This window comes from Trichosurus vulpecula, chromosome 4 (assembly GCF_011100635.1).
Source record: "Trichosurus vulpecula isolate mTriVul1 chromosome 4, mTriVul1.pri, whole genome shotgun sequence".
Taxonomy (NCBI): domain Eukaryota; kingdom Metazoa; phylum Chordata; class Mammalia; order Diprotodontia; family Phalangeridae; genus Trichosurus; species Trichosurus vulpecula.
In genome coordinates, this window is record NC_050576.1 from 408,623,996 (window position 1) to 408,645,754 (window position 21,759).

At 37.6% G+C, this 21,759-nt stretch overlaps 1 protein-coding gene across 1 annotated transcript in view; it reads right to left on the reverse strand.

Annotated features, from left to right (window-relative positions):
- Window positions 1-21,483, reverse strand: part of LOC118847339 (proto-oncogene tyrosine-protein kinase ROS-like) — a 188,439-nt gene extending 166,956 nt beyond the window's left edge. The window contains exons 1-2 of the mRNA XM_036755808.1: window positions 21,474-21,483; window positions 1,573-1,802 (exon numbers count right to left, since the gene is read on the reverse strand). Coding sequence (XP_036611703.1) covers window positions 1,573-1,802; window positions 21,474-21,483 — 240 coding nt within the window. The remainder of the gene's footprint in view (window positions 1-1,572; window positions 1,803-21,473) is intronic.
- Between the last annotated feature and the right edge of the window lie 276 nt (window positions 21,484-21,759).

Below are 21,759 nucleotides of genomic sequence, written 5' to 3' on the forward strand. Positions count from 1 at the left end.
ACAAATATTACTTAATGTAATCCTTACAACCCTGGTAGATTTCTTGTATTATTATCTTCATTTTATAGATGAAAGAATGACCAGGGTCACACAGCTACTAAGTGTCTGTGGCCAAATTGATCTTTCTTTTCCTTTCTTCATATCACCATCACTACCTTTGCCAATCTCCTCTTTTCTCACCTTAAAAAAAAAAAAAGCCCTCTCTTTTCCAACTTCTGGTCTATTCACCATACCACCTAGGGGAAAAGAATTTCTGGCAACCAGGATACCCCTGGGTCACATGTGCTTATTGAGTTTGAGTCCACATTTGACTAGACTAAGTATGTGCTTGTGGGATAGTGTGGCACAAGCAAATTGTAAGAGAAAGATACACTGTAGAACCAAGAAGGAGAGATGTAGCCAGTCAAGCCAGGAATATTATTTGCTTTTAAAGTAAGAGTTGAGCTCATGTAGCAACAATTGGCTAGCAGTTGCTGTAGGGGTCTAAGACCCACTATCAAGTAGCACACAGAAAGCTGCCAACACAGGTTCCTTGATCTACTTTTCTAAGGAAAGCCACTTTAAGGGGTTATCAATCTCAGTTTAATTAAACATACATATAACAATCACTTAGTTCAGGGGGAAAGATCAGCCCCACAAACTTCAAGGCAAATACAAACAGAAATTACAAACATCAACAAACAGACCTCATCTGATTCAAATCACAACACACAGTTACCAGAGAAGAACCCATGGATCTGGGTTATAAAGCCAGGGGGCAGTTACAGCTTGCTCAGTCTCAACACTCCTTCCATGAGTGTGCCCCAAAAGCCAAGCACAAAGCTCCACTCAATTATGTCCTGTTCAGAGCCGACCTCACCTCCCCATCTCTAGTATCACATCATATACAATTCAATGACTCTGGATTGTTTTAATGCTGAGAAATACTCCAAGACAAAATCCCACTTTATCTGCCCCATTCAAACAAAGGCCAGAGAGGCACTTAAGAGAATAACAGCAAAAAGTCCCACCTGAATTCCTATTACAGCTCAGGATACCTAAGAGTATATGTGAGCTATTTAAGTAAGTATATAGCATTCTCTTACTGATGTCATTGGAACATAGCTGAGATGGATACCTGTAGAATACACAACAGAAATCCTCAGCACATTCCTTCCTTCTTCATACTAGTCATTTGGAAGAACATCTTGATGCTTCTTTTTTCCTTTGTGTATACTTGCATAGGCTCCCAAAGTGAGTGATACCACCACCTGGGGCGGGGGTGGGCAGGGGGGAGGGCACTGGAACAATCCAGGGTAATAATTTGAAATGACAGAAATTTCAAAGAAACTGTTAAATGGTTAAAGAAAGTAGATTTCCAGGGAGGCACTGAGTAATTTTTTTTTTCTTGGAAAGATAGTGGTAGGCCAAATAAGTTTGGGAACCTCATATAATAATAACAGGAGTTCCATAAGCAAGTCACCAGATCTACATTTTGGATAGAGGAAATCCAAGTGAAGCAATGGATTTACCAGTTTGTAGCTGTTATAAAAAGCAGAAACATGCCAAATAACAAGAGAAACCAAATCTCACCCTTAAAGTGTAGTCTCTTCCACCCTGAAGATTGTCAATTTGAAAACTCTTTTGTTCATTTTTGGAGTGTATTTTGACTGGAATTCCTGGTCTGAAAATATTCCCATTTATCTCCACCTGATATCGAAGCTCTCCTAAAGGCCCGTTGGGTTCCAAAGGATCTGACCAAAGCACGGCAACTGCTGTATCTGATAAAACAGATACACTAACATGCTCAGGGGCTGAGGGCACTAGAGAGGAGGAAGAAGCAGAAAAAAAAGTTATTAAGCTGCACAACAGAATATGACGTATCATTTTCTGGATAGATGGGCAGAGTAATGCGTGTGCTGCTCTCAGCTCTGCAGGAATAAAACACTTTTGCGCAATGTGTTTTTCACTGCCTCCTCAAACAAGCCTCCATAAAGGAGTTGTCATTAAAAGTAAAAATCTGTTTTCTCTGGCCTTCAGCTCAGCATTTGAAATGTGCAGACTCTGAAAATTTAGATACTTCAGAATTAGTGAGTGGAATACTTTTTCTAGGTCTAGTTTTCTCTGTCTCTTAAACTTTAGCATATGCATTTGACTTCCACCCACTGATGCCTAGAACAAAAAAAAAAAACGTACTTGTGAGTAAAAAGAATGTTGCATACATGCAACGACATGGGAATTATTGTGATTTTGTCTTTATAACCACAGTTCATAGGACAATGCCTTGCACACAGTAGTAACCTAATATATGTTTGAATTGAAATGAAGTAATAAAACATCAACTGTATGAGCATCATTTTATTTTTTCAATTTTATTTTTCAGATAAAAAATATAACTAGCATGTAGTCTGGGTAGTGTTAAAATTGTTATTATTTAGAATTCTAAAGGGAAAGGGACAAGATTTGAGCTCAAGTTGTACCAAGATATTTTACTGCTAGAGACAACTAGAGAGTTCATGGGAGAGTAAGGAATATAGAAAGAATCATCTTTTAACTGATTCGGATTTGTTCTCCTGTCTTGTACCCCCAACTGCATTTTGAAGGATGAATCAGGACTTCAATTCAATTTTACATTTGATTTCATCTCAAAACAAATCTATTACAGTGATTTTCCCCTTAACTGTCAGTGTGTCGGTTGATCCCAGTTCCCTAATTCTCTCCACATAGAGGAAGGAACTTGTGTAAAATCAAGGAGAAAAACCCTCTGTATCTTTAGATAGGAGGAACAATATACAATATGACCTGCAGGGTAGAGTATTGTTCTCTACATGAATCCTTTGTTTCCATGCTTTATAAGGCAGAATGAAGAATGTGCACACCTTGGGAACTCAATCACAGGAAGAACAGCAGTCCTATAGCAATTAAGCACTTATGTGAAGGCCTTCCTAGGGCACAGTCAGAGGTGCAGTAATGTGCACTGTGTACAAAGCATTGAATGGGTTGGTGATTCAGTTCTTGCTCTGATGAGTCTAGGCTCAGTAGACCGAAGGATATGAGATTAGAGTGCAAGAAAAAGAGGTTTTCACCTCTCTGTCAATAGGAAGTCAGTATTCCCTTATGTAGAGAGAAGTAGGCAGAATATTTCTGATTATGAAACTTCTTCTATATTCCCCCCTTACATATCAATTTGCATATACAAAGTATAGCTCAAAGAACCCAATAAAAAAAGCTTAGTTTAACAATATGCAACTCATTATATGATCATGTTCATCTCTCCTCCCTATAAAGCAAATGAATATTTATCAAATTAAATTCCAAGATACCTCTTATCTCTTCTGCATTTTGAATAATTGCATGGAAGGGCAATTGTTATGATGGGTGGAGGAAGAGATTAAAAGATTTGAATGAGCCTTTTTAAAATGCAAACTAATCAGATTGTGCTATCATTAATGGAGTAAAACTCAGTCTCTTCCTTTAGCTAAAAAATAAGCTAGAACATTAATGTATAAGGATCAAAGCGTATCTGTAATATGTAAAGATGGTCATATTAAAATTAAGATTCTGCTTTTTGAGGCCTATATTATTAAACACTACATAAGAGATCTAATATATTTTAAATGCTGTCTAATATTACTTCACTTTAGCGTAGTAATTATTTTTTAAAGTGATTTCCTTAAAGAACTATATAAAACTTGGCTATTTTTAAAGCTCTAAATTGCTAGTTAATTGGCAACCACACTTGCTTTTTTAAAAAAATTGAAGGTCAAAATACCAAATTAGGTAAAATAATGATGTTTACAATTTCTACATTTCTAATGACACTTTTATGCAATGTACTATATAACTTGGATATCTTGACTTAATCAGAGAAATTTGCTTACAGAGATTTATTTTCCCCAATTAACTATTTCTTTCCTAATTGTAAACAGATTCATTTCATTTGTGGAAAACTTTTTAAATGTAGTCAGAATTGTCCCTTTTGTCTTTAAGGCTCTTCCCTAGACTTTGCTTAGTTAGATACCTCTCTACCTATCCATAATTTAAAGATATCTCTTTCCATCTCTCTTAATTTATGATATGAGCTTTTATATAGAGGTTATGTATTCCTTTTGTGCTTTTAGTGTGGCCTATAGTGTAAGCTGTGGGCCTAAACTCAATTTCTAGCAGATCGTTTTCCCCTTCTCACTGGTTTTTGTCGAATATGGAGTCCTTACTTCAGTAATTAGTGGGCTTCCAGGAGTGGGGAACCTGCGGCCTCAAGGCCACATGTGGCCCTCTAGGTCCTCAAGTGCAAACCTTTGATTGAATCCAAACTTCACAGAATAAACTCCCTTAATAAAAGGATATGTTCTGTGAAACTTGGACTCAGTCAAAAGGCCACACTTGAGGATCTGGAAGGCCATATATGGCCTTGAGGCCACAGGTTCCCCACCCCTGATTAGACATCAAATGCTACACTACATTGTTGGATTACTTTTAGACTTTATTTACCTAATTGGCTTTATTGAAAAAAAATTTTTTTAATCCAATATCCAATAATTTTAATGATTAGCTCTTTGAGCATAGTTTGAGATCTGATTTCATAGGATCCTTTCCTTTTGACATGTTTCTATTTTAACCTTTGAGATTCTTGACCTTTTGTTCTACAGGTATAAATGTCTTTGTTCTTTCTTATTTGCAAACAATATTTTCTAACATTTGTTTTGCTATCATCTCTAACAGCAGTCTTTGCATTAAAGTCATTGAATATTAAATTTGAATTAATTTGAAGGGTTTGGCCAAAAGATGGAAGACTAGACATTTCCTCTATTCCTTTTAACTCTGGAAACTAGACAAAACAAAAAGAATAAGTCTATCAGAGGTACAAGTATTAGAGCTGAATCCACAGGAGAAGGAAATCAGTTAAGTTGAACTAGATATAATAGTCTTATGAATTCACTCACTGCTTTTGCCCAACAGCCTTCATGCTAAAACAGCAAACACAAACTGATACACACACTCACATTTTGGGACCCACTTATAGATTTTCCTCTTACAATGCAGACTCTGATGGCATACCCCACCCCTACCCTTCTACTGTCCTCAAGTTGTAACAAGCAGTAACTTGTTGCAGAGTTCTGCCCCATCACATGGGAAAGATGGTGAGAAATAGAAAGGAAGAAATAGATTGTCTTTTTGTCTCTGCTTTAGGGAACCTAAAGCTGAAGTGACAAAAAGTAATAGATAATAATTAAACCCAGATAGACCATTAAATAATTGAGGTGTTAAGTACCTCAGCAGCCTTTCTGCTAAACAAAAAAGCCACCAGAGTGGCACAAACCCCATAGCCACCTCCAGGTATGGCCTGAAACAGCCAAAAACCTTTATCTAGCCACTAATTATCTGTGCATTTGAATATCTGCTAGCTTGCCTTTCCACAGGAATTTCGCAAAACACGAATCAGCAACAGACCCTGAACCTTGATTTGCACACCAGACCTAGCTCCCTACTCATTTACAATGCCTCATTCTGCTTGGCCTAGATAAGAGCTCTATTAAAAACCCATTTGGCTTTATTGGATTTGGTAACACCTTGCACTAGGATCTGACCTGTGTGCTTGCTCCCTGACTGTCCCTTCTTATTGTATTTCCCCTTAATAAGGATGGTTTGATTTACTTCCTTTCTGCTGACTCCCATCAATTCTGTGTGTTGCCTTTTTGGGGAATCCAGAATCTCAACTGAAATTATAAAAAGACAGGAGAGAATAGGAGCAGGGTCCTGCTATGTGTGCTTGCATCAGGTCTGAAAGAAAAATAATAGGAATCTAGTTAGGGCTAGTTGTGACCTTCCCAAAAAGCTACTTGAGGCAGTCACCAAGGTTGGTGAAAAGTAAATTTTCTAGTATGGGAGGAGGCTGAAACACTATATAGCTTAGCTCTCCACTATCAGCTTAGGGGTACAGTGGACTAGAGCACTGAGCCTGGTGTTAGGAAGACCTGAGATTAAATTTAGCCTCAGACCATTACTATTGAAGAGGTCTAAGTAAAATGAATGATAGGAGGGAACCATAGGATTTTAGGGGTGCTCGAGACCCCAAAATACCGACATGCTGGGTCCTGCTGAAAGAATTCGACTCAAGCCTTCTCAGCCAAGGGAAAAGACAAGGTTTATTAAGGGTTTGCCATAATGGGTTGTCTTAGGAAATCCCACCCTTTGTGATGCCTGTTTTCACAAGTGGGCCAGATTCAATCTACTGAGCTAGATTGAATCTGAGCACCTTCATGGAGGCAAGATGAGACTTATATACACAAAGATTGTGGGAGGGATCGAGGGGTGGTCTGGGGTGACTAGAGGAGGGCTTTAGGAAGGGTCTTGAGGAGAAGGGGTGACTGGGACAGGATGAGGTCAGACTCCAGGAAGCAAGAGAATGGGATTAATGGCGGGAAGTAGCTGAAGGCATGGATATCGATAGTATCAAGGATGGGAAGTAGCTGGATAACAAAGAGCAAGGTTAGGTAGAGATGTGGGCCTAATGATAATGTAAGTCTTATGGCCTTAGGGGAAAGCCAGATCTAGTTGGAAGATTCAAGCAGAGTTCAAGAGGGCTCCCAGAGACTGTATTCCAGACTCAAGGGGGCTCCCAGAGACTGTGCCCTCATCACTATTATGTGATCCTGGGAAAGTCACTTAACCTTTATCTGCCTCAGTTTTCTCCACTGTAAAATGAGAATCATAAAAATACCTATATCACAGGGTTTTTGTGGTCCAGAAATATGAGGAGAAAAATAAACACCAAAGACTTCAAAAAGAAAAAACATCAGTTAACCTATAACAATTAATAGATGCTCAAACAATGTATTAGGGAATCCATTTTCTACAAAAATTCAAACATTGATTATCCCCATCTTTTGTCACTTTTGACACACTTCTGAGTTGAATTGAAACCTCAGAATTTTTCTGATTTGAATTTATCTTAGTAACATGTTGAACATTTTTGACCATAATTATTAATACTTTGCCTTTCTTTTGAGCATTGATTGCCCATATACTTTGTTATCTTATCTCTGGGGGAATAATTTTTGGTCTAATATATTTCTGTTAGTTGTCTATGTAACTCATAGATTCAAGGCTTAAGAGACATATTTGATAGAAAGGTTTTTTAATTGTTCAGACAACCTAACAAAATGGTGGACTAGACATTTTTCTCCAGGCCACACTAACCAACCAGTCAACCTTCAAAAGGGGAATTTTACATCAGTAGAGTCAGTATAGCTATTAAATACCAAGGAATCAAGAAGCCCATCATAGAAATAACATTATGAATTAACAGCAGAGAAGAAGAGAATGCTAATCACTTGTATTCACTCAACACCCTTCTCTTCCCGGACTCTGAAACTCAGCAAGGTGTGTGTGACTTCACCCACAAGATTGTGCTCTGGGACTGAAACAGCAATTTACTTGTTCCTACAGTCTCTGCAAACATCTATCACCCCTGCTCTTACTCTAGCATTCCATTATGAAAAGGTAGTGGACTCAACCCTTGATATAAAATGGTTTAAATCTGTTAACCATAAATTCTATAAGCAAGCTGAAGAAATACCTTTCAAATATGATGAAAAGGAAATTTAAATATATTAAAACTAGTCTACACCCACCAGAAAATGCAAAAGATTTAGAATAATATATTCCCAAAAGCAAAGAACGACAGGATGAAACGTAAAATGACATCCTAAAGACCTATACCTAAGACTATTATTTTTAATTGTGCACAATAATATTAGCTAAAATATTCTTACACAAAACAAACAAAAAGATGAGAGATTATTCCACTCACAAACATCTCAAACAATAACAAAAAATGTAAATAAATATGATTATCAAGGAAAGCACAAATAATGAAATGAATTTTCCTATTTCTAGATGTTATTAAAAGTTGAGAAAGACCCATGTCAGGTTACAAAGTTTTAAAAAAGAGAGACCAGTAAGAATACACTTTTTAAAAATAATCAAGGAGTAGAGAACAATTTGGAACTATGCCCAAAGGGCTATAAAACTGTGCATATCCTTTGATCCAATGCTACTGCTAGGTCTATATCCAAATACATCAAAAGAAGGGAAAATGACTTATTTGTACAGAAATATTTATATCAGTTCTTTTTTTTTTGTGGTAGCTAAGAATTGGAAATCAAAGAGACGACCATAAATTGGGGAATGGCTAAGCAAGCTGTGGTATATGATTGTGATGGTATGTAATTGTACTATAAGAAATGACAAGCAGGATGATTTCAGGAAAAAACAACTGAAAAGATTTACATGAACTGAGGCAAAGTGATGTGAGCAGAACCAGGAGAGCATTGTACACAGTAACAACATTATTTTATCTTGAAGAATCATGAATGACATCTATTCTCAGCAATACAATGATCCAAGAAAATCCCAAAGGGCTAATGATGAAGCATACTATCCACCTCCAGAGAAAGAATCAATATTGTTTGAATATAGACTGGAGCATGATATTTTTCACTTTCTTTCTTTTATTTTTATTTTATTTGAATCTTCTTATACAAAATTACTAATATGGAAATGTTTTACATGATTACATATGTATAACCTATATCTGTTTGCTTATCATTTCAAGAGAGGGAAGGAGGAGGGAGGGAAGGATAGAATTTAGAACTCAAAACTTTTAACAAAAAACCTCAAATGTTAAAAAGAACTGTTTTAACATGTAATTAGGGGGTGAAATGAAATATTATGTATTAAAACCAAAAGTTAATAAAAGCAAAAAAATACACAAGGGGATAAATATGAAAGCAGAATGTGGACTAAATTCACCAACATTCCTGCAGGTTGTATTTTGTAAGATTTTGTAAGATTATATTGGAAAATGATAAGGTTCATAAGTGGGTAGAGCATGGAGCGGATAGAGAGGAATGTGTGATATATCTAAAAAGTTCATCCACCAACAGATTGCAGCAAATAAAAGGGCTACAATAGAATAGGAGAGGTAGTAGAAGGAAGAAGCTAGCTGAAATGGGGGAATTAAAAAGGGGAAGTCTCACTCCAATGGTGGAAGAGCTATATATCTCAAACAGAATAGTGGGATCTTACAATAGGTGTAATCACCTCCATGAGATCATAAAGCCTTTGTGGAGTAGGAGCAGGCCTTTGTAGAGGGTTCCAAATACTAATGAAATATCTGAAGGGCACTAAGAAAGATTATTGTAATTTTACATATACCCAATGCACCCTAATCTAAAATGGTTAGTGGTCAGATTTTAATGGAGAGTACAACAGGGACTTCCACTGAAATGTTACAAAATTCAAAACATGTAAAGAAACAAAACACATTTCAACTGAAAGAAACTCAGGAGAAACATTTGGCCGAGGAGGAATAGAAATGAATTTCTTCTTAGAAATGGGTTATGAATTTTTATAAAACTGTATGTACATGTAGTTTGATTTGAGCTCAGGAAAAACACTCTTTTGGACTCTGGAGCCCTTTTACAAAATTGCTAATTAATTTTGATAAATCCCTTTTAATATGGCAAGAACTTCCACTTGGGTTTATCAATTTAAGAGTTATGCTTGTACTCAATGGACCAAATTCTGCCCTAAGCTAGTTATGCATAACACCTGCTAAAGTTAATAGGCGTTCTACATGAGTAGATGATTTTGCCATGGAGTCAGGAGGAATTAACTAATAATGAAATCTGGCTGATGATATCTTCAATTTTTTCCATTTAATGAGTATTTGTTTTCCTTGCATAGCTCTCTATGAATTGTTTTTTAAAATGTGCTGCCTATATTTCAGATGTCTCATCATTTTTTCCTCTTACTTCAGTATGCACAATATTTTAAATGAAAATTGTTTATAGAAAATTCTGTTCCCATTCTGTGGCCTGTTGATACTAGCAGTTAATTAACCCTATGTAGCTATTTATTTTAAAAAAGTAAGTTTTAATAGGTTGTTTAGCTTCGGCTATAAGAATAGGAAAGAAAGTTCCTGACTAGAAAATTTTACTTAGTCCAATTCAACAAGCATTTTTTAAAGTGCTTACTTTGTTCCAGGCACTGGATATATGAAGAAAATCAACAATCCTTCCCTCCAAGGGGCTTACATTATATTAGGGTGGATATAATATGCCCACAGATAAGTAAGAATAAAATAACATAAATATTAATGAAAGGAAGAAAGAACAAACTAGTTGATTTAAAAAGGTCTTATGTTTTGGCATATAGACTGTACTTTGAAGGAAGCTAGAGATTCTAAACTGAAGAGGTATGAGGAGACAGTATATTCCATATATGAGGGACCACGTGAATGACAAAGAATTTTTTAATGGGAATGAATTGTAACAATTGTTTCCATGGCTATCGAATGTATCAAAACCATATCAAAAGCTTGAAAGGTAGTATAATTTGTCAATTTTATTTGAAATGCATACAGACATAGCTGCCTTGGAAGTCCAAACTGAGTTATTTTCTCTTTCTCTACCACATCTTACGCATGAAAATGAGGGAGAAGGGCGTTCTGATCTATAAAGTACTTTTTAGCTCTAATTCTATCATTTCATTATCTCTGTACCTGGAATGCCCTCTTTCACTTCTCTCTTCTATTCAAATCCTTCCCATATTCCAAGAACCAGGTCAGTATCATCTCCTCCAGGACACTTTCTCTGAGCAGCTAATCCCATAGCCTTATTTTTCTTTACCTGAAATTTTATGGAATGGTATGTTCTGTAACATTTATTGCTTAATTCAACTTCCACTATATGCAGAGGACTGTGCTAAGTACTGGAAAGAGACTAAACTGTAGATGAAATGTGATCTCTGTTCTTCATTTTCAAAGAGGGCCAATGACATCATGGAGGGTGACTTGGACATGAATTGGATTTAAGTGAGGCAGAGTTGTGCAAAGTGTTTAGACTCACTCTCTCTTCCTGAGTGATCAGTTGAGTGGCAGGACAAAAGTCAATACTATTGGCAATATCCCAGGATGCAGTGGATAACCTTGGCGTCTTCAATGCTTGGGAAAGTTGTATTTGTTTCTTGGTGCCTGCTTCAGTCACTTTCATGGCTGTTGGAAAAAAAGATTCTCATCCACCCATTCTAAAGTGAAAGTCTTCACATGCTTGGGGTAGACATCCCCCAATTCACTGACAAATTTGAGGCCTGCTGGTTACCCTCAACCTGGTTTAGCTCATCTGCCAAGACAGTTTACAGAATTATGGAAGTTGTGTAAGCTACAGCTTCTGGAAGCCACAGGTGGGAGTTGGCTGATAGGTGGACATCAAAGGTGAATGAGCAGACCTGAAAAGGGCCCAGTAAGCCTTCACACCAGAGGTGCTAGTCTTCTCTGAACACCCCATACACCCTAGAAAGAAAAGCAAGCTTAGGAAGAAACAATAGGTTCCATTTTTAACATGTTGAGTCTGAAATATTTGAATGCAAATTCCCTGAGGCTAATTAATGTCTCATTTTTGTATTTGTAACTCAAACAATAAATGCAGGGCCTAACCCACAATAGGCACTTTGTAAATGTTGTGGATTATTTCTTATTTATCCTATATAGTTGTTTGCATGTTGTCTCTCCCATTGGATTGTGAGCTCCTTGAGGAGAGACTTGGCTGGCATTTCTCTGTATCTCTAGCATTTAGCACAGTGCACAACACATAGAAGGTGCTTAATAAGTGTTTGTGGACTAACTGATTAACTGTTTGATTCAATGCTGATGCTTCTCCCAGTGGAGATGTTCCCTGGGGAATTTGAGATTTTATTCTGGAACCTTAATGAGAGAACAGACAAGACATTTAGAGTTGAGTATCATCTGCATAGATGTGATCGTTGAAGCCATGGACTCAATTATATGACACAGAGAGATATATACACACACATTCACACACACACACACACACACACACACACACACACACACACACACACACAGGAGAGAGACAGACAGACAGACAGAGACAGAGAGAGACAGAGAGACAGAGACAGACAACCAGACAGAGATATTAGAGAGAGTAGGGCCAGCATTTATAGGGTACCCTGTGTTGCTCTTAAAGCAGATGAGTTAATGAAGCAGACAAGAATCATTTTGCAAGGTAAGAGAAACAAGAATGTGTTGTGGATTTTGTAGAAGGGATTTGACCAAGTCTGGATTGACATAGGTGGTTTCTAAATGACCACCCAGATTTAAGGTGAGCCTTTGTTTCTATCCAAATATTTGGTGAGTCTAAAGTACAGAATGTCATATACAAATAATGTAACCAATTTTGCAATGAAGTTAAGGAAATTGAAGTCTATGTGAGGATGAGGCCATTGGATTTGATTAGGACTTCATTTGTTACCATATTCAGCAGGTTAGTGGGTACATGAGTCATATTGCAGAGGGTCAAGAATAGAGTGGGTAACAAAAATGCTAAGGCATAAATCACTTTTCAAAGAAATTGAGCAGTGAAGAAAGGAGCAAAATGAGGTTGTAATTAGAAGAGTTAAGTGAGTTTTGATGTTGCTGTTGCTTTATTTTAGTTTTATTTTGGGTGTTTTTGTAGGCATTTGAGAAGAGGCCATCAGCAAGGAAAATATGTGAGAAGAACAAATGTCTTCTGCCTAGCAAAGAGTGGAGAAAGTAAGATGGAATTTGATGAAAAGTACAGGGAGAATGATCATCATTAGTGGAAAATTAGGAAATTAGAGGAGAAAATAGGTAGTGATACTGAGAGAAGGATGGTGAATAGGGTCTATAGAAGCTCAGGTCATTTTCTTGAAATGTGGGATATAGGATATGGTTGTGGGTTGGAAGAAAAAAGAACATATTTGAAATAATACGTGTGGAGAACAAAATAGAGACAGAGAAAGGTGGCTAGTTGTTCAAGTAGGAGTTTGTTTGTATCTGAATTTATACACTATGAATTAGTGAACTTAGATTTATTTCATGTTTTTTTTTTTCTATGATGCTCAGCTGCCCCAGAGCAGAAGTAGAGAAAGTAGATGGTTGGTTTTATCCAGGGACTTATCATGTATTGCATAATGCTGTTCCTTACTTTTTCATATGTATATGTTTAGCCCCTTCAATTGCATTTTAAGCTAATAGTATACAGTGACCATGTCTTTTATTTTAATATGTCCTAAGGTATCTGCTATAGTGACAATACAGAGTGTTCAGCTAATCATGATTGAATGACAGGTTGATATCTGCTCCACCAATGTTATAATATATTCAACTAATATAGGCACAGCTTCTGGGTAAAGAAGTTATCTCTTTGACTTGCAGTATCAAATGCATGGACAATCATTTGCAGATGGATACAACTAGAGGATATTTATTAGAGGGGATATTTCAGAGTTGCTATCCATCACAACCTTTTGTCAGAAATCCCAATTCAACTCAACAGTGAATTCAATCCATATTTAAGACACTGTTCAACTTACTAGTAATATCAAAAATAAGGATTTACTTGGAATACTGTTTTATATTCTCTATCACCCTGAGATAACATGGATGCCAAATGTGGTCATTTAAAATACAACTATGGGGGAGGAGCCAAGATGGCAGCTGGAAAGCAGGGATTTTTTTAAGCTCCCCCCCAAATCCCTCTGAACACCTGTAAAAATATGGCTCTGAACAAATTCTAGAGTTGCAGAACCCACAAAATAGCAGAGGGAAACAGGTCTCCAGCCCAGGAGAGCCTGGATGGTCACTGGGCAGGGTCTATCACACAGTGCTGAGAATGGAGGGCAGCCCAGTGTGGGCCATGCTAGGACAGACCAGACCCTGAGTCAACCAGCCAGAACAGGCCTTGGGGCCATGAAACAGTGAGCTTTGGCAGTTACCAGACTTCTCAACTCACAAACTCCAAAGAGCAGGTTAGAGGGAAACTGTGGGATTGAATTCAGAATGGTCCAGGCTGCCAGATCTGGGGGTGGAGAAAGTGGTGCAGCAGTGGTGGTGGTAGAAGCAGCAGGAAGTGCCTGAGGCAGCTTCCAGAACACCAGCATCAGCAGCTCCTTGAGTCCCTGGCTCACATGGTGGGAGGAATCTAGCAGCAGATCAGAGGGAGAGTACAAGGAGTGCCTTGTGGGCACAAAGGCAGATTCTCTTGCTGTGCCCTGCTTAGATCTGTATTGCCATTCTGGTTGGCGGTTCTTGGGGAAGGAGGAGCACTGCGGTGACAGAGCCTGGGGTGATGGTGGAGTAGAAGTAGCTCTGAAAATAGCAGTGCTTGGACCCTAACACTTGGGACAAAGTACTCTCTACTCTACAAACAGTCGTATCCTGACAAAAAACTCAAGGGTCAAGTAGTTGGCTGGGAATATGAACAGGCAGTGAAAATGAACTCAGACACAAACTCAAATTCTAGATTTCTTTTTTGGTGACAAAGAAGATGAAAACATATAGCCAGAAGAAGTCAACAAAGTCAAAGAACCTACATCAAAAGCCTCTAAGAAAAATATGAATTGGTCTCAGGCCATGGAAGAGCTCTAAAAGGGTTTGGAAAAGCAAGTAAGAGAAGTAGAGGAAGAATTGGGAAGAGAAATTAGGGTGATGCAAGAAAACCATGAAAAGCAAGTCAATGACTTGCTAAAGGAGACCCAAAAAAATACTGAAGGAAATAACACCTAAAAGAATAGACTAACCCAAACATCAAAAGAGCTCCAAAAAGCCAGTGAGGAGAAGAATGCTTTGAAAGGCAGAATTAGCCAAATGGAAAAGGAGGTCCAAAAGACCACTGAAGAAAATACTACCTTAAAAATTGGATTGGAGCACGTCGAAGCTAGTGACTTTATGAGAAACCAAGATATAAAATAGAACCAAAGGAATGAAAAAATGGAAGATAATGTGAAATATCTCATTGGAAAAATCACTGACCTGGAGAATAGAACCAGGAGAGATAATTTAAAAATTATTGGACTACCTGAAAGCCATGATCAAAAAAAGAGCCTAGACATCATCTTTCAAGAAATAATCAAGGAGAACTGCCCTGATATTCTAGAACCAGAAGGTAAAATAGAAATTGAAAGAATCCACCAATCGCCTCTTGAAAAAGATCCCCAAAAGAAAACTCCTAGGAATATTGTTGACAAATTCCAGGGTTTCCAGGTGAAGGAGAAAATACTACAAGCAGCCAAAAAGAAACAATTTGAATATTGTGGAAACACACCAGAATAATACAAGATCTAGCAGCTTCTACATTAAGGGATTGAAGGGCTTGGAATATGATTTTCCAGAGGTCAAAGGAGCTAGGATTAAAACCAAGAATCACCTACCCAGCAAAACTGAGTATCATTCTGCAAGGCAAAATATGGATTTTCAATAAAATAGAGGACTTTCAAGCTTTCTCAGTGAAAAGACCAGAGCTGAATAGAAAACTTGACTTTCAAATACAAGAATCAAGAGAAGCATAAAAAGGTAAACCAGAAAGAAAATTGATAAGGGACTCACTAAAGTTGAACTGTTATGTTTACATTCCTACATGGAAAGATGATGTGTGTAATTCATGAGATGATGTGTGTAATTCATTCAGTATTAGGGGAACTGAAGGGAATACAGACAGAGGGCACAGGATGAGTTGAATATGAGGGGATTATATCTAAAAAAATGAAATAAATTTAAGGGGTGAGATAGGAATATATTGAGAGGGGGAGAAAGGGAGACATAGAATGGGGAAAATTATCTCACATAAAAGTGGCAAGAAAAAGCAGTTCTATTGGAAGAGAAGTGGGGGCAAGTGATTTGGAATGAGTGAATCTTACTCTCATTGGATTCAACTTGAGGAGGAAATAATATACACACTCAATTGGTGAGTGGGGTGAAAGAGGGGAGGGCTGACTGGGGAATGAGGCAGTCCGAATATATGCCATCTTGGAAATGGGGGGGAGGGTAGAAATGGGGAGAAAATTTGTAACTCAAAATCTTGTGGAAGTCAATGTGGAAAACTAAAATATTAAATAAAATCACTAATACATAAAAAAAATTTTAAAAAGTAAATAAAATACAACTATGTCAAATACTTCTGTGAAGAATCAAATCTTTAGGTTCTAATGGTTTTGTTTAGATTTAATTTTCTTCTCTTACAGTTAGTCAATAATGCTCATTGACTACAGTGTGCATAGTACTTTTACGAGCATGAGGTGTACAATAGAGTCCCATATGTCTAGATGGTATCAATATCACTGGGTAGACAAAATACATAGGCATTGATACACCACTACCACAAGACAACAACTAAACATGCATTCACAAAGCATTTCATTAGTGATCACAAATTGTGAATTATGTATCAATATACTTTTTTCTCTTTTAACTTTATTTTTTTTATTTTTAGCTTACAACACTCAGTTCCACAAGATTTTGAGTTCCAAATTTTCTCCCCCTCTCTCTACTCCTCCTCCCCTAGCCCCTTCAAGATAGCATGTAATCTGATGTAGGTTCTATATATACCTTCACATTAAACTTATTTTCACAATAGTTAAATTGCAAGGAAGAATTATAACCAAGGGAGTGAACCATGAGAAAGAAGAAAAAAAAATAAAAACAAGAGAGAGAGAGAGAGTGCTAATAGTTTGCTTCATAATTCTTTCTCTGGATATGGATAGCTTTTTCCATCATGAGTCTTTTGGAGCTGTCTTTGAACCTTGCATTTCTGAGAAGAGCCAAGTCTATCAAAGTTAGTTATCACAGATATCATGTGTCTCTGTGCATAATGTTCTTCTGGTTCTGCTCCCCTCACTCAGCATCAGATCATATAAGTCTTTCCAAGTTCTTGTGAAGTCTATCTTCTCCTCATTTCTTATAGCACAATAGTATGCCATTACATTCATATGCTACAACTTGTTCAGCCATTCCCCATTTGATGGACATCTCTTTGATTTCCAATTCTTTGCCACTACAAAAAGAGCTGCTATAAATATTTTTGTACATACAGGTCCTTTTCCCATTTGTGCGATGTCTTTGAGATACAGCCCTAGAAGTGGTATTGCTCAGTCAAAAGGTATGCACATTTCATACCCTTTGGGCATAGTTCCCAATTGCTCTCTAGAATGGTGGGATCAGTTCACAACTCCACCAACAATGCAATAGTGTTCCAATTTTCCAACATCTTCTACAGCATTTGTAATTTCATTGTTTTGTCATGTTAGCCAATCTGACAGGAGAGATTTGATACTTAAGAGTTGGTTTGATTCGCATTTCTCTAATCAATAGTGATTTAGAACATTAGATATCTTTAATTTCTTCCTCTGAAAATTGCCTGTTCATATCCTTTGACCATTTCTCAATTGGAGAATGACTTGGATTCCTATAAATTTGACTCAGTTCCCTGAATATTTTAGAGATGAGGCCTTTATCAGAGACACTGGTTGTAAAAATTCTTTCCCAATTTTCTGCTTGCCTCCTAGTCTCTGTTGCATTGGCTTTGTTTATACAAAAACTTTTCAATTTAATGTAATCAAAATTGCATTTTGTCATACTCTTTTCTTCTTTGGTCATAAATTCTTTCCTTTTCCATAAATCTGACGGGTAAACTATTCCTTGCTCTACCAAATTGCTTATGTATCAGCCTTTATTCCTAAATCATGAACCCATTTTAACTTTATTTTGGTATAGGGTGTATGATATTGGTCTATGCTTCATTTCTGCCATACCAGTTTTCTCAGCAGTTTTTGTGAAATAGTGAGCTCTTATCCCAGAAGCTAGACACCCTGGGTTTATCAAAAGTAGATTACTACAGTCATTGACTACTATGTCTTGTGTACCTAACCTATTTCACTGATTCACCACTCTATTTCTTAGCCAATACCAAGTAGTTTTGATGATTGTGGCTTTATAATACAGTTTACTACCTAGTACGGTCAGGTTACCTTCCCTAGCATTTCTTTTCATTAATTCCCTTGATATTCTGGACCTTTTGTTCTTCTAGATAAATGCTGTCATTATTTTATCCAGTTCTATAAAATAATTTTTTGTGGTACTTTGATTGGTATGACACTAAATAAGTAAATTAATTTACGTAAAATTGTCATTTTTGTTATATTAGTTTGGCCTACCCATGAGCAACTGATGTTTTCCATTTATTTAGATCTGACTTTATTTGTGTGAAAAGTGTTTTGTAATTTTATTCATATAGTTCCTGGGCTTGTCTTGCCAGGTAGACTCCCAAAGATTTGGTAATGTAACATTAAATGGGATTTCTTTTTCTATCTCTTTCTGTTGGGCTTTGTTAGTAATATATAGGAATGCCGAGGATTTAAGTGGATTTATGTTATGTCCTGCAACTTTGCTAAAGTTATTTACTTTTTCAAGTAGTTTTTTACTTGATTCTTTAGGATTCTCTAAGTAAATCATCATATCAACTGCAAAGAGTGATAACTTAGTTTCTTCTTTGACTATTCTAATTCCTTTAATTTCTTTTTCTTCTCTTATTGCTACAGCTAACATTTCTAGTACCAAATTGAATAATGGGGGTGATAATGGACATCCTTGTTTCACACCTGATCTTATTGGGAATGCATCTAACTTATCCCCATTACACATAATGCTTGCTGATGGCTTTGGGTAGATGCTACTTACCATTTTAAGAAAGACTTCGTTTACTCCTATGCTTTCTAGTGTTTTTATATTTAAATTTATTTATTTAACATATTTGGTTTTCAGCATTGATTTTCACAACAGTTTGAATTACAAATTTTCTCCCCATTTCTACCCTCCCCCCCACTCCAAGATGGCTGATATTCTGGTTGCCCTGTTCCCCAGTCAACCCTCCCCTCTATCACCCCCCTCCCCTCTCATCCCCTTTTCCCTTCCTTTCTTGTAGGGCAAGATAAATTTCTACACCCCATTGCCTGTGTATCTTATTTTTTAGTTGCATGCAAAAACTTTTTTTTGTTTTTGAACATCTGTTTTTAAAACTTTGAGTTCCAAATTCTCTCCCCTCTTCCCTTCCCACCCACCCTCCCCAAGAAGTCGAGCAATTCAACCTAGGCCACACATGTATCATTATGTATAACCCTTCCACAATACTCATGCTGTGAAAGGCTAACTACATTTTGCTCCCTCCCAACCCATCCTGCTTTATTGGATTTTCTCCCTTGACCCTGTCCCCCTTCCAAAGTGTTTGTTTTGATTACCTCCACCCCCATCTGCCCTCCCCTCCATCATCCCCCCCCCTTTTATTTATTTTTTTATCTTCCTCCCTCTTCTTTCCTGTGGGGTAAGACACCCAAGTGAGTATGTATGGTATTCCCTCCTCAGGCCAAATCCAATGAGAGCAAGGTTCACTCATTCCCCCCTCACCTGCCCTCTCCCCTCCTCCCACAGAACTGCTTCCTCTTGCCACCTTTATGCGAGATAATCCACCCCATTCTATCTCTCCCTATCTCTGTCTCTCAGTATGTTGCTCTCTCATCCCTTAATTTCATTTTATTTCTTTTAGATATCTTCCCTTCATCTTCAACTCACCCTGTGTATGCTCTCTCTCTTTTACATATATATATATATATATATATATATATATATATATATATACATACACATACATACATATATATACATACACATACATACATATACACATAGATATATACATACATACACATTCACTTATATATATACATAAACATATATATATGCATATTCCCTTCAACTACCCTAATTCTGAGGTCTCATGAATCATACACATCATCTTTCCATGTAGGAATGTAAACAAAACAGTTCAACTTTAGTAAGTCCCTTGCAATTTCTGTTTCTTGATTACCTTTCCATGCTTCTCTTGATTCTTGTGTTTGAAAGTCAAATTTTCTATTCAGTTCTGGTCTTTTCACTGAGAAAGCTTGAAAGTCCTCTATTTTATTGAAAATCCATATTTTGTCTTGGAACATGATACTCAGTTTTGCTGGGTAGGTGATTCTAGGTTTTAATCGTAGCTCCATTGACCTCCGGAATATCGCATTCCAAGCCCTTCGATCTCTTAATGTAGAAGCTGCTAGATCTTGGGTTATTCTGATTGGGTTTCCACAATACTCAAATTGTTTCTTTCTGGCTGCTTGCAGTATTTTCTCCTTGATCTGGGAGCTCTGGAATTTGGCGACAATATTCCTAGGAGATTTCTTTTTGGGATCTATTTGAGGAGGCGATCGATGGATTCTTTCAATTTCTATTTTGCCCTGTGGCTCTAGAATATCAGGGCAGTTCTCCTTGATAATTTCTTGAAAGATGATATTTAGGCTCTTTTTTTGATCATGGCTTTCAGGTAGTCCAATAATTTTTAAATTATCTCTCCTGGATCTATTTTCCAGGTCAGTGGTTTTTCCAATGAGATATTTCACATTGTCTTCCGTTTTTTCATTCCTTTGGTTCTGTTTTATAATATCCTGATTTCTTATAAAGTCACTAGCTTCCACTTGCTCCAATCTCATTTTTAACGTAGTATTTTCTTCAGTGGTCTTTTGGACCTCCTTTTCCATTTGGCTAATTCTGCCTTTCAAGGCATTCTTCTCCTCATTGGCTTTTTGGAGCTCTTTTGCTATTTGAGTTAGTCTGTTTTTTAAGGTGTTGTTTTCTTCAGTGTATTTTTCAGTATTTTTTTGGGTCTCCTTTAGCAAGTCATTGACTTGTTTTTCATGGTTTTCTCACATCCTTCTCATTTCTCTTCCCAATTTTTCCTCTACTTCTCTAACTTGCTTTTCGAAATCCTTTTTGAGTTCTTCTATGGCCTGGGGCCAGTTCATGTTTTTCTTGGAGGCTTTTGTTGTAGGCTCTACGACTTTGTTGTCTTCTTTAGGCTGTATGTTTTGGTCTTCTTTGTCACCAAAGAAAGAATGCAAAGTCTGAGACTGAATCTGGGTGTGTTTTCGCTGCCTGGCCATATTCCCAACCAACTAACTTGACCCTTGAGTTTTTCAGTGGGGTATGACTGCTTGTAGACCAATGAGTTCTATGTTCCACTTTTTGGGGGGAGGTGCCAGCTCTGTCAGACCTGCACTACTCCTTCCCCAAGAATCCCCAGCCTGGCCTGGGCTTAGATCTTCAGCAGGCTGTTGCACTCCTGCTCTGATCCGCCACTTAATTCCTCCCACCAGGTGGGCCTGGGGCCAGAAGCAGCAGCAACTGTAGCTGCCCCACCTCTGCTGCCCCCGGGGCTGGAAGCCGAACCGCGAACTCCTTCCACTCCTGCAGCTTTTCCCACTCACCTTCGCAGTCTTTGGTGTTTGTGGGTTGAGGGGTCCGGTAACTGCCGCAGCTCACATATTCAGGGCGCTAGGGGCCCCATCCGCCCGACTCCAAGTTTGGGTGTTCCACACCGCTCAGGCTGGGCTCTGCTCCACTCCGTTCCCAGCTCCCAGCTCCGTGTGGAATAGACCTCACCCAGAAACCATCCAGGCTGTCCTGGGCTGGAACCCTGCTTCTCTCTGCTGTTCTGTGGGTTCTGCCATTCTAGAATTGGTTCAGAGCCATTTTTTAAAGGTTTTTGGAGGGACTCGGTACGGAGCTCACTCTAGTCCCTGCTTACCCACCGCCATGTTGGCTCCGCCCCCCTTTCTAGTGTTTTTAATAGGAATGGGTGTTGTATTTTGTCAACAGCTTTTTTTGCATCTATTGAGATAATCATATTATTTCTGCTAGTTTTGTTGTTGATATGATGGATTATGCTGATAGTTTTGCAAATATTGAACCAGCCTTGAATTCCTGGAATAAATCTGACCTCGTCATAGTTGCATTATCTCATGACAAGTTGCTGTAATCTTTTTGCTAATATTTTATTTAAAATATTTGCATATATATTCATTAGGGAAATT